Source organism: Oryzias latipes, chromosome 24, assembly GCF_002234675.1.
Source record: "Oryzias latipes chromosome 24, ASM223467v1".
Taxonomy (NCBI): domain Eukaryota; kingdom Metazoa; phylum Chordata; class Actinopteri; order Beloniformes; family Adrianichthyidae; genus Oryzias; species Oryzias latipes.
The window spans coordinates 13,258,120-13,270,470 of record NC_019882.2 but is presented as its reverse complement, the minus strand read 5'-3'; the positions used below and the strand labels follow the sequence as shown (position 1 = coordinate 13,270,470).

The 12,351-nt window shown below is 39.0% G+C and overlaps 1 protein-coding gene across 2 annotated transcripts in view; it reads right to left on the bottom strand.

Moving 5' to 3' along the window:
• LOC105357228 (kinesin-like protein KIF26B) overlaps positions 1 to 12,351 on the bottom strand; it is a 53,813-nt gene that overhangs the window by 33,258 nt on the left and 8,204 nt on the right. For both annotated transcript variants that reach the window (XM_023953203.1, XM_011492007.3), the window contains 6 exons: positions 11,318 to 11,439; positions 9,878 to 10,049; positions 4,049 to 4,258; positions 3,498 to 3,591; positions 2,382 to 2,653; positions 1,218 to 1,395 (listed from right to left, as the gene is read on the bottom strand). In XM_023953203.1, the coding sequence (XP_023808971.1) occupies positions 1,218 to 1,395; positions 2,382 to 2,653; positions 3,498 to 3,591; positions 4,049 to 4,258; positions 9,878 to 10,049; positions 11,318 to 11,439 (1,048 nt within the window). The remainder of the gene's footprint in view (positions 1 to 1,217; positions 1,396 to 2,381; positions 2,654 to 3,497; positions 3,592 to 4,048; positions 4,259 to 9,877; positions 10,050 to 11,317; positions 11,440 to 12,351) is intronic.

The following is a 12,351-nucleotide window of genomic DNA, read 5'->3' as shown; positions in this document are numbered from 1 at the left end:
CTGCATTTTCTTCTGGAAATGCAGCTCCTTCTAGTTATTATTTACACTATCTTCCGCCGTTTTTTGACACTTAACTACTTCTACAATTTTTAACCTATTTTAACCATTCAACTTTTAAAATGTTCAGCTCCTTCAGCTTATTCCAGCTATGACTTTTGGTTTTTCAAATCCTTGTACTTTTTAAGATATTCCAGTTTTTCCGGGAATTTTTGCCCTATTAAAATGCATTGGGAACTTATGGTACATGAGGTTCGCGGTTCGACACCCGGTTCGGACGCTTCAAAATTTTCTACCTTTCAACTTTGAAAATATTCAAATCTTTCAACTTATTACAGTTATTACTTTTGGTCATTCAAATCATTGAACTTTTTAAGATGTTCCAGGATTTTTTGCTCCATTAAAATACATAGGGAATCACTGTGCTTAACCTCTTTTACAGGTTTTCACCTATTTTAACCATTTTACTTTTAAAATGTTAAGCTCTTTCAGCTCAGTTCAGCCATTTCTTTTACAAATTAAGCTTTCTTTCAGCAATACAGCATTCAACCCTGCATTTTCTTCTGGAAATGCAGCTCCTTCTAGTTTATGTTAGTTTCTCGTCTTGAGAAATATTGATGGCTTTTATTGTGAAAGGCCAGAGTTATTGTGAAAGGCCAAATGACACATGTTGGGTCAAAGTGAGGTGAAGCCTGTGATTAAGAGCTGTCTATGGGTCAGGATGGGGACTGCACAAACAGAAAACTCAAAAATTTGGTAAAATATTTCAAATGAAAAAGTTTACGTCTTTTTTGTGTTTGTTTACAGTTTCTAAACAAAAACAAATATTTCATAAAAAGTACGAAATATTAAAGTTTACATGTCTTTTATTGGCTTGTTCACAGTTTCTGAGAAATACTAAACTTGTGTAATATGAAATGGTATGTGCTCTATTTTCAAATCAAATGTTCTAGTTTTCACATATTTTGTTGACTAAAATCGATTTTGTTTGCTTCATATGTTAGTTGAACTAGATTTATTAAATATCAGGTGGTACTGCTTTTAGATGGGCACTGACATTTCATTGCTTATTTTTTCAATTGCATGTTATTATGAATTATTTTTTAGACATATTTAAAGCTGGATGGTTTTATTTTTTTTGCCAAATTTGCTATTAAGTCTAACAGGTTATTAACAACAATCAATAGGGGAAGCTGGAAAAATTAGCATCCAACAACAACCTTTTCCGATGGTGCTGCTCTCTGTGCGTGGCGGCTGCACATAGAGAGTGAAGAACATTATGGAGCTGTGGCAAAGGTATGTGATAAAGTCGGCGTGTCGCCGGGCTGCGATGGCGGCATCCAACAGAGAAGCGGCCCGCTCTGCTGTGGGGGCCTTCACTCGGTTGTGGTTGCGGATCTGGAATGAAACGACATTGACGACAATGACATCGACATCATTAATTACTTCATTTTAGTCATTTGAGATAAAACAGGAATTGGTTTCTTCCCTTAATAAGTAAACACCCAAAATGTTGATTTATTTACCAAAAAACAGCCGTAATCTAATCAATGTAATCTGCCATAGCCTGATTAACAAAGCAGAGAAAAGTTGAGTCAGATGCAATAGTAAATTTAGCTAATTTACTAGTAAATGAAGTGCACTGGGACCTGTCTGACACAGAGTATTTGGGTTGTTTAATGGTCCATAAAAATACTACCGGTAACTATGGTCATATGTTAACTGGACTGGTCCACCAACCTCCCAATCAAAATACACACCTCTACAAATGTACAAAACAGATGATATATATCTTTAAAATTAGCCCCAAACAGTTGCAATGATTAGAAAAAAAGCAATAAAATTTCAAAAAAATTCTTTATACCAGACTGAAGATTTTTAGCTTAGGTTGGACTGTTTGATATGGAAATCAATGAGACATTGCGCCCTCGTAAAACCTGCTGGTCATTTGAGGAACTGCAACTTTTGGTACTTTGTTTCAGGAATGGAAGTTGGGGCTTTGTTGTGTTATAAAAAATAAATAACATCTTAAAAGGACCTAAATATAATTTTATTTCATTTTAGTCCCTTTCATAATGGAGAAAATCAACGCTTTGCAAAATAAAAGTTTTTCTCACATAGACCAATAATAGCATACAGCCCAAGTCTGGGTCTCCCTGTGCCGGACCCCAGCCCAGATAAAATGCGGGGTTGGGTCAGGAAAGGCACCAGGCGTAAAAATCTCTACCAAACCACCTGTGGGAATCAGTGAAATGTGATTCGCTGTGGTGGACCCTGAAGGGATTTGCCAAAAGGTGAGCAACAACAACCACCAATGCAATCACAAATTTTTAAATAACAAATGTAATAGTAATATTTTCCCCAAACCCCATTTTTCCCTGTACCTGTATCCCACAGACTGGGTCCTCTTGTACTCTAACATGGGCTTTTGGGCTGTCCTGGGTGCTGCCTGATGAAGGGACAACCTCTCCCAGCAGGTCCCTCAGCGTGTCCTCCTCTCCACAGCACAGCTCTATGGCCGACACCGACACAGTCAGCTCAGTCCAGGTCTTCTCTCTACGCCGCTCGATGGCACTGTACAGCCAGGAGATGGCACAGGGGATCAGGCCAAGCTTCTGGATGTTCTCACCACTCCCCACCATGCTGGACCAGGATCCTGAGACACAGAGGACAGTGTACAGCGCAGGTAATGCTGAATATATAAGATAAAAACTGGCTAAAACAAAAAAATCTGGTGGGTTGTTGAGGTTTGTTGATTTTTTTCCCCCAAAGTTATTTTTTGTTTTTTTCCCATCTCTGTTTTGTGCGGATTGACCTTCAGAGTTTTTTGGTCTCTGGTTGTCTGACATTTAGAGATCGTCATTAAGAAAAAAAAAATGGAAATGCTCGAAACTATATTTTCTGCTGCACTTTTGCCCCATGTTCATTTTTGAAATATTGGCTTGTTTTACCTTCTCTTGCCTTATCCTAACTCTAATTGAATGAGCATAAGGGAATTGGTTTACTCCAATTAAAGGCCAAGCCGCCCGCCGTTTTTTTCAGGGGGAACGCTATTCCATGAAGGAGATTGATATCCTGCTGGCTGCAGGCCACATCTAGTCTGTTTTGGTCAAGTAATTTAATCAGGTTTACGGAGAGTGGTGTCACGTGACAAAGCAAGGAGACACTGCCCTGTGTGTGCGCAAGTGTGTCACAAATTTTCCTAGCCCCTTTCGTACTAAATGCAGGTTCCCTTCCCTTTAATAGCCACACATTAGAGCCCACTTTGTTTGCAGGCAATGGCCAAGTTTTTGTTTCCTCTCTGCAGAGAATTTAAAAATGTCATGAAGTCTTGTGAAACAACACGAATGGTGAAGCTTCAAGAGAAGGAGAATGGAGAGTTCAGATTGATACAAAGACAAAAAAAGAAAATGGAGATAAGAGGAGGATGGTGCATAGATGGGTAAAAGTGCTCCACTCTCATCTTGACCTGTGGCCTCTCGCAGCGACAGATGACTCACCCACATCAGCACATCCCAGACCCAGAACGCATCCATCGCTGCCGCTAAGCACGCAGCGGATGACATCAGCCAGGACGCCTGTGCACAGATCCGCCTGGTCAGACAAAACGACAGACATCGTGTGGTTCATCATCCAGTTCAGCTGAAGACTCCTTTAAGCTTCGTCACGCTAACTCTGAAGTACACTGAGCTCAAACAATGAAGGCTGTCCACCCTGTATGGGTGCTGTGGGTTTTTGGGTTGTCTGGGTTCATAGAGGCTCATAGAGAGGAGCGGCTGCATTTTGAAGGGAGTGCAGATGTGCTGTTTCCTTGAAGCTAATGCGGCCACCTCAAGGGACGTGATGAAAATGGAACGCACCATTGTCATGCGTCTAGTGGAAGTAACACGCATTTATGACGTACATGTGATGCTGGCGAATGGTGCCCTTACTAACCACACCCAAACAAGCAAGTGGTAAGACCTTTAGACCAGGAATTAGCTTGCAAAGATTGAAACCAAGACATGACGTCAAAACCCAAACTTTTATAACTGTTTTAAAAATTCCCCACCTGGCTGCAATCTTGAGAATACGCAGCATCAAAGCTGAACGTCTTGAGTGGATTCCTGTTTTCTCTCCCAAGAGTCATCGTGCTGTGGCTCAGGTTTTTGGACGCCGGTTCAATTACGATGACCCTTTTTCTGGAAGAGTCAATCCGGAGGACAGGTGGCTGGAATTGTCCGTCCGACAGCATCCTGCTCACCCTCAGCACAACTTTGACCTGCGCACCACGGTAGAGAAGAGAAAAATACTTCATTTGTTTTCTAGGACATAGTGTCTGCAGAGCGGCAGGAGTTTATTAGATATTCACCTCTGAGTTGTGGGCGAAACCATTGGTACTGAGCAACCCTGCCCCGCCTTCCCCTCCTGTTTACACTGTCCCCCACCAGCTTACAGCCCCTCACATCCCAAACCTAACATCATCGCTGCAACAACAATGGCGAGCAATATTGGAGCTTAAAGCGTACAGTTTTGAACCAGATGTCAGATCAGACGAGGAAAACAATGACATACATGGATCTATTTCTCCACACATGGATGGATCAGAATAGAGCGGAGCAGGAAGCTTGTTGCCCACCCAGCGTATTTTCTACGTAACAAATAAGCTCTTGTCAAACTGCATTTTTTTCTTCTGCTCCTGATTCACAATGTTTGAAAGGAAGAAATACTCAGAAACGCAATCTTAATTTTCTTAATATAATAGAGAAAAAGAAACAAGAACATGTTAAAAACACCAAAAAACACAATTTTAATCAGAGTTGGTCTTTAAGGCATTCATTTAAATCAGAAAAGCCTCCTTTTTTTTAAATCACACTTCATTTACACGCTTTTGTGTTTCTGTTAGAAGCAAATACTGATACACGCCTACAGTGCCCTATAGTGGTTGTTGCTATTTATTTATTTTTTAAATCACATATAAGTCGCACCCCAACTACACTATGCAAAAAAGCAAGACTTATATTCCAAAAAATACTGAACTTTTCACTGGACATTTTATTTTCATGATCAAATTTGTATTTTACTTCCTTTTTTGACATAAATTTTCTTTCCATGAATGAGAGTCTAAACCCTGCGACATTACATTGTTTCAACTTTACTATGTCATTTTGGATTCAATGCATTATTTTATGCTTCCAGCACATTTCTTTTATTTTTGTGTTGCAAAAAAAAATCATGTTTTCAACCATTTGCCGGACAGTTATGTACTGGTTACATACTGAGATCTGTTTGGTTCTCTGTAAAGGTCACTTGGTTCAGAGCTCTTTGCATTATTCCTTAAACTTCCACTAAACACGTTAACGATTCTATCAGCTTGTCTGTCTAATATCGGCTCAACAATGTTTAAAGTATCTCTTTCTGATCTCTGCATCACCGCTTCACTCACAAATTTATTAACCCATAAGAACCCAGACCCACTATTTCTTAAAAATAAAATTATGTGTATTTTACCACAAACCAAGTGGACCACAGAATCCATTTCTGATGTTCTTTCTGTTACACTGATGTCACCTTGGGTTCTTATGGGTTAAAATGTCATCTTACCCCTTAAGGACGTCCTATCACACCTGAATGCACCATACACATTTTATTTTATTCATCCTCTATCTAATCTCACTACTATTACATTTGCCCTCAATTTCATAGTTTTTCAAATCTGATTTTGTTTATTTCAACCAAAAACAGCTTAAAAAAAGACATGAAAAGTGATTTGTTTCATTTTTTGTGTGTGTTTGTGCCCATTCATGTTAAACTTAGCATTGCATATGTAGTAGAACAATGCTGCATAAGCAGGAACCCTTTTTCCTACTCTGAGATACCAGGATGAAAACATTATCATTATTTAATGCCTGAAGTATGCGTGATCTGCTTTGACTGCATATTCTGTGGCGCCTTTGTCTTTAGAAACACAAATTTGCACATTTAACATTAAAAACCAAGATTTGCCGTCAAAAATAATTTAATAAAGTTTGTTTAAGAACAAATCTATTAATTACAACCAGTTTTAGCTTTTTAGCAATAATGCAGAAGCTCTAAAGGCTGAAACATGGAGATGCTGTCACTTTTTCTAATGAGGACGTGTCAAAAGAGTCTTTAGAGTTGCCAAATACCTGTGCTTTAGCTCTGCGATTTAATATGAATTTGAGCAGCAACAGAAAGATCAAGCACTCTGCACTGTGCTCTGTATGGGAGTGGAAAACCTTGGTTCCATTTTCTGATGCTCCGCTTGTTTCTTGGCAGTAAAAAGAGGTTAGCTGTCAAATGAGATTAGCATTGAACGAGACGCTGGCAAATTTAAAGCAGCATACTCAGTTTGTAAGTCACATAGCTTCAGTGCGTTGCCTCTTATGCGACTCATTCAATGACAAACTGTTATTAACTAATGAGGAAACATTGAATAAACTGACAAAAAACACAATTATCTCTAAAACTGTTTTAAATGTTGTTGTTTTTTTGGTGAATTTTGCATTTGCAAATGCCAGACTATTTGCTCAGCTAACAGGAGACACATTTGAAAAACTTTAGGTACATTTGGCTCAAATGTGTTGCCAGCAACACCTGTGATAAATAAATGCTAACCTGGGTTATTGCATATTACCACCTAAAACTGCATTTTCCAGACTCAGCATGAGTGACAGGGAGGCTAAGCAATGTTCAACGCTTAAAAAAAATAATTCACAATTGGGGTCATGTAAGGTTACAAATGCAGCTTAGCAAAAAACAAACCGTGAGCGTATTTAAGGCCACATCTAAGCAAAAATGGGCCAAAAATCTAGCAAATACAAGCTAAGTCTGAGCCAAACATTACAGTTAAACTGACTCTGAATTATTATTCAGTGGTCCCTCAATATATTGCAGCTTACCAGTGTGCTTATTTTATGATTTTATGACTATTCATTACTCATCTACTTTTTAAACTTCTATTGAATGTTTGTGTATTTGAGTAGCAATGGATGGATATGCAAGTTCCCTCTGGATTAATAAAGTACTCTATCTATCTATCTATCTGTCTGTCTGTCTGTCTGTCTGTCTGTCTGTCTGTCTGTCTGTCTGTCTGTCTGTCTGTCTGTCTGTCTGTCTGTCTGTCTGTCTATCTATCTATCCAAATTTAAATGCTTTTTGTTTTAAAGTGCACTTTGTTCTGCGTTCTGATTGGCTGTTGTCCTTGTCAATCATTCTCCTCCGTGCCCTGTCACCCGTCCAGAATGCGTTCAGTTTGCCACATTTACATATATCTTCGATCTCGATCATATCTTTGGGTTTCTGTCTGTAAACCTGGACTTGTTTTTCTGTGAAGGTTTGAACTTTAAGAGTTTAAACAAGAGAAAAAAATTAGAAAATGTTCATGTCTTCATGGAACTTTACTACCTTACAACAGCTATAACACTACTTTGCGGATTTCACCTTTCGCAGGTTATTTATGGAATGTAACTCCTGCAATAATCAAGGAACCACTGTATTCCCTTTCTGAACATTAATAAAGGTTTTGAATGTCAGTTAGAATTAGAATTTTCCATCAGAGTTCTCATTCTAGTCTACTGGATGCCATCAAAGAAGGGATAATAATAACAATAATAATAATACATTTTTCTTCAAGCGCCTTTCAGGTCACCCAAGGTCGCTGTACAAGGTTAAAAATATGAACAACAGTAAAACAAACAATAAAACATCAATAAGAAATCAACAGAGTAAAACATGAATAAACATAAAGATAAACGTAAAGAAGACATAAAAAACAGGATAAAAACAGACAAATTAAGTTGTGTTAACTGAATGGATTAACTGTATGATTGTTTGCAGAGATGAGTCTTGATTTTGGATTTGAACTGTGGCAGAGAGTCAGTATTGAGTAGATCAGGAGGAAGAGAATTCCATAGCTGAGGGGCGGAGCGACTGACAGCTCTGCCCCCCATGGTGGCTAGACGGGCAGGTGGGACATGGAGTTGGAGAGAGGAAGAGGAGTGGAGAGACCAGGAGGAAATGGAAATGTGAAGAAGATCAGAAATATAGGGTGGAGCCAGGTTATGGAGTGCTTTGAAGGTTATGAGGAGAATCTTGAAACGAATCCTTTGTTTTATGGGAAGCCAGTGTAAGTTTTGGAGAACTGGTGTGATGTGGTGGGATAACGGGGTCCTGGTGATGATGCGGGCTGACTATCTACCTATATTTAAACTTCCCTTTGATGTCTGTGATCTACATCTTTTGTCTTGTGCAGAGCCTTAAACTTTTTCAGAATTCAATGAAGTTGCACATGGGCTCCTGTCTGTAGGTTAACATTCCAACACCAGAGCTTTCGCGCCAGTGTTGACATTCTTTTAATTAATTCTTCAACCGTTTACGCAATAAAGGTAATTCGGAAATGGGGAAAAGCAGTGTTGCGCTGATACTCAATCCCCTAAAATAGTGAAGTGCAAAATCAATGTAAACCAGCTGGTTCTGATGCTGAGAAAACCAAGTATGCGCCGTTATGTTTAAAGTGTTATGTTTGCATCAGAATTCGTAGGATATACGGTAAATGTCTAAACAGTCGAAGAGTCAAGACTGACCTGGCTGACACTGTAAGCTGACATAACTGTCGGGCTTTCCTTTACGACAAGCAACGTGAACATCTTTACACTCCGATCTAAATTGCAGATAAATACAATCATACATGTCCAAAGATCGTGTGTTATTTTGCTGTTGCGGGAGACATCTCCAGTGTTACAGGGTTAGGAAGCTGGGTACAAGAAAGAGTTTCAGTACAATTTATATTTTAAAAATGTATGCACCTTTTTTGAAAATTCCAAACAATGCTAATGTGAAAAAAAGTTTTGTCTGTCTCTAGTTTTTAGGTAACATTTCTTGAGTGCGATGCCCGAGTAGTAATGAGTGGAAATAAAATCACCTAATTAGCAGCATTAATGTGTCCCACAATGTATAACGCCCCCTCCCCCTTTTTTTCACATTTGGTGAGTGAGTGAACAACTGGTCCCCCAATCCAGTTAAGAGAATGTTGCTCAGAATGTTGTGTCAATGGAGTGTTTCGCATTGACGCTCCTGTCCCGGCACGCAACATGGCATGATGTACCTTCAACCTCTCCGACAGCAGTTGTGCTCAAAATGTGTCCAGGACCGGGACGTTTGTGGTTGTCTCGATGTTGCATGGGATTGTGTTACAGCTCAGTGACATCATCCCTCTTTGTCTTTAGCCACAGTCCATCTGTCATGTGTTATCCATTCTCCGTTTTCACTTTTCTGATCCATCCTGCAAAACTACACCCCTGATTCTTTTCAAGCATAATGCCAAACAATTTATTAGTTTAATTATTCAAGAAAAACATTTTAAAAAAAGCTGCTGATCCACACAGCTGAGGGTGCAGGTAGGTGTGGCAGAGCCCAGAGCTGTAACTCTACACTAAACCCAAGAGTCCAGCCAAGAGACAAAGGCAGGGCAGGCAGCCATATTGATCTATCTCAGTTTCGCTCCCAGAGGAGGTGCGGAGAAGGATTGGGAGGAAGGAGATGGAGGCATTAGCACCACATAACAGTGTATCATGAAGGCGGAGGGATATAGGATCTCCTCCAAATTGACTGAGATCTCTTTATGTTGCCACATGACGGGTTAAAGAAGAAAAAAAAAAAGGAATGTGCTTCCACAATGGTGTCCGTGTGGAAAGACGATAGTCGGTGCTGCCAAAAGCACATCGCCAATCCACACTTATTCTGTCAGCTTCTGTACTGATTCAATTTCTTCAATATGTAAACTGTAAATTGAACTGTTCCTATATGTGCTGTACTTTAAATGTCTTCACTATAGAGGCTAAAACTTTTGATTTAGATGTGTGAGAATTTGTAGATCCACCTTGCCAACATCGGGTGAGTCTTTGGTCCGAGCAGCAGCTTGGAGCAGGCAGGTGGGGACGGGCGGTGGGTTTTTCTGGATGATCTCTCTGAAGCAGGTGGAGGCATTGGAGGGAGCTGGATCGGAGGCTTGGTTCTTTTTTCTCAGTGTCAGGTTGAGCTTCTCGGCCGCCCTGCAGGAGGAGGAGGAGGCATTAAGCATGGGAGGGGTTAGAGGCTGTATTTAAGGAAAAGTGACTACTAATGGCTCTCACAACTAACATTTCCACAGTGTTCAGGCAGCATTTTGGAGGAAGTAACATGGACCAGAATTTCTTTAAAATATCAAAAATGAATAAAAAACCTTTCATATGAGAAATAAATAGTTTATAATTAACACTGTTACTCAGAGGTTTACTGGTTACGTTAAGAATTGTCTGGATCAGACAAAACTCAACAAAAACAAAGAATTTTACCTATTTAAAGCGGTGGAAAAATAAACAGTCTTGTTAGAAATGTAGAGCCAAATAACTAAAAAAGCTTTTGAATTAATAAACAAGCATAGGTCTGATTTTTCTTTTATAATAATGATAATAATTTATAGCATAATACATGTACAGAAAATGTTAGGGTGATTTTTGATCAGTAGTTTTTCAGACTTACTACAAACAACAGTAAAAAAACAATCAAAATAATTAGTTAAAGCATATTGATAAATCTTTAAATGTTTAACACCAACAACGTGGTTTTTCCCTTTTTATGATCTTCACTTTTTTGGATTTTTCCAAATTTTTTTTAACTGAATTTGATGTTTTTTGGTTTGTTTCCTGTCTTTGCATCACAGGTTGTTCCATCTGCACTTCCTTTTTCCCTGAATCACACCAGTATTCCCTTGCAAGCAAACTACCGGTAATGTTCTTGTTTTCTTTGGACAGATTCTGCTTGTCTGAATCAGAGTTCAAAAAACAGTTGCAAAAGCCAAAAGAGTTTTTTTTCTACCATTTTTTATGTGATTCTGAGCACTCATTATGCAGTTTGAGCACATTTTACAAAAAGCAACACCAGATTTCCGATGCTCAATTTTATTTTTATGCTTGTCCTTTGCCAGATGTTCCATATTTTCTTTTTCTGCAAATAAGCCACCATTGCATCTTTCTTTGGTTAAAATGCAAGCTGGAACAAAGCACATTTGCACTGTTTGACATTTTCCTGATAGAAGTAAACTTTTTATGAATGGGCCAATAACCCCTGACGTAAAGTTGCAACCGTCTTTGTTCAAAATGCTGCTTTCATACCTTCCTCACCTGCAGTCCCAAATAAATGTCCTAAATGTGACATTTTTTTCTTTTTGTTTTGTATAAACATTTACATTTCAAACATAAATTCTGCTAACTCTGCAGCTCCTTTTGAGTGTTTTTTTTTAACATCTAATGCAAAAAAAAAAATTCTTTTTAAACTTTACCTGGCCAGAAAAGACATGGCTGCAGTGTTAGCAATGGTCACCACTCTGGAGATGTTCTGGATCCTGGAGCTGGTCTGTAAAACCCCATCATTAATGCAGCTCAGTGTAGAATCATCTGCAACCTGCCAGAGAGGAGAAGATTCATGTAAACATCTGAACCTGTCAGTGTCCTCCAGCAGAAACTCTGAAGTGGTGGTGCTCTGTTAGGTGGAGCATCGAAAGCTGCAATTACATGTCTAAATGTCCTCACAACACCCTAACCTTCAAAAGACTTTGCTGTCAGACCATCTAGTGCCCTAGATGTTAATGCAATTCAGACACATGCTCACAATTTTTTTAACTCTGAATATAATGTCACCAATTTGCCAAAGTAAAAACCTAATAAAACAATAACCTTTTACGAAGAGATTAATCCACCGTGTTCTGGTGACGACAACTTGAAATGTACATGCATTTCTTGAAAGGACAAACTTTTTAAAAACCATTGTGGTCCATGTTTACCAATCAACAGTAGTGAGGATCAATCATTGATGGTATATGAAAACTGGATTGAGTGACCCCGCCCCTCTAGTTTTCCAAACAGGAAGTACCTGCTGGCTCCAAGAAGCCAAAATCCCATAGACTTCTATAGAGAAATAATCAGCTGTTACTCAGTCATTCTATTTGTCACAATTACCATTCTTGGTCTGATACTTTTTTTTACTTGTTCTTGCTAATTATATATATTTTTTCCAAGATGTTTTTTCTGAAGTGCAAGTTATTCAAGATATAAACTGGCCATTCAGATGATTCATTAAAAGTATTTGGTTTTGTGTCAAATGTTCGAAACGTTTGATTGACAGATTCTCCCAAGCACTTTTTCAAGTGGTAAGGCTGTGGCCTTCCAACAAGCTCACTCCTGATTGGCGAGAGTAGTTGCTGTAGAAGTGATGACTCAGACGACTTGGATCAATCACAGTTTACTGGTTCCAACATGGCAGTGTCCAAAAAAATGGCGACAGAACTGCATTCGAAAGTTAATCCAGTTTCAGTGG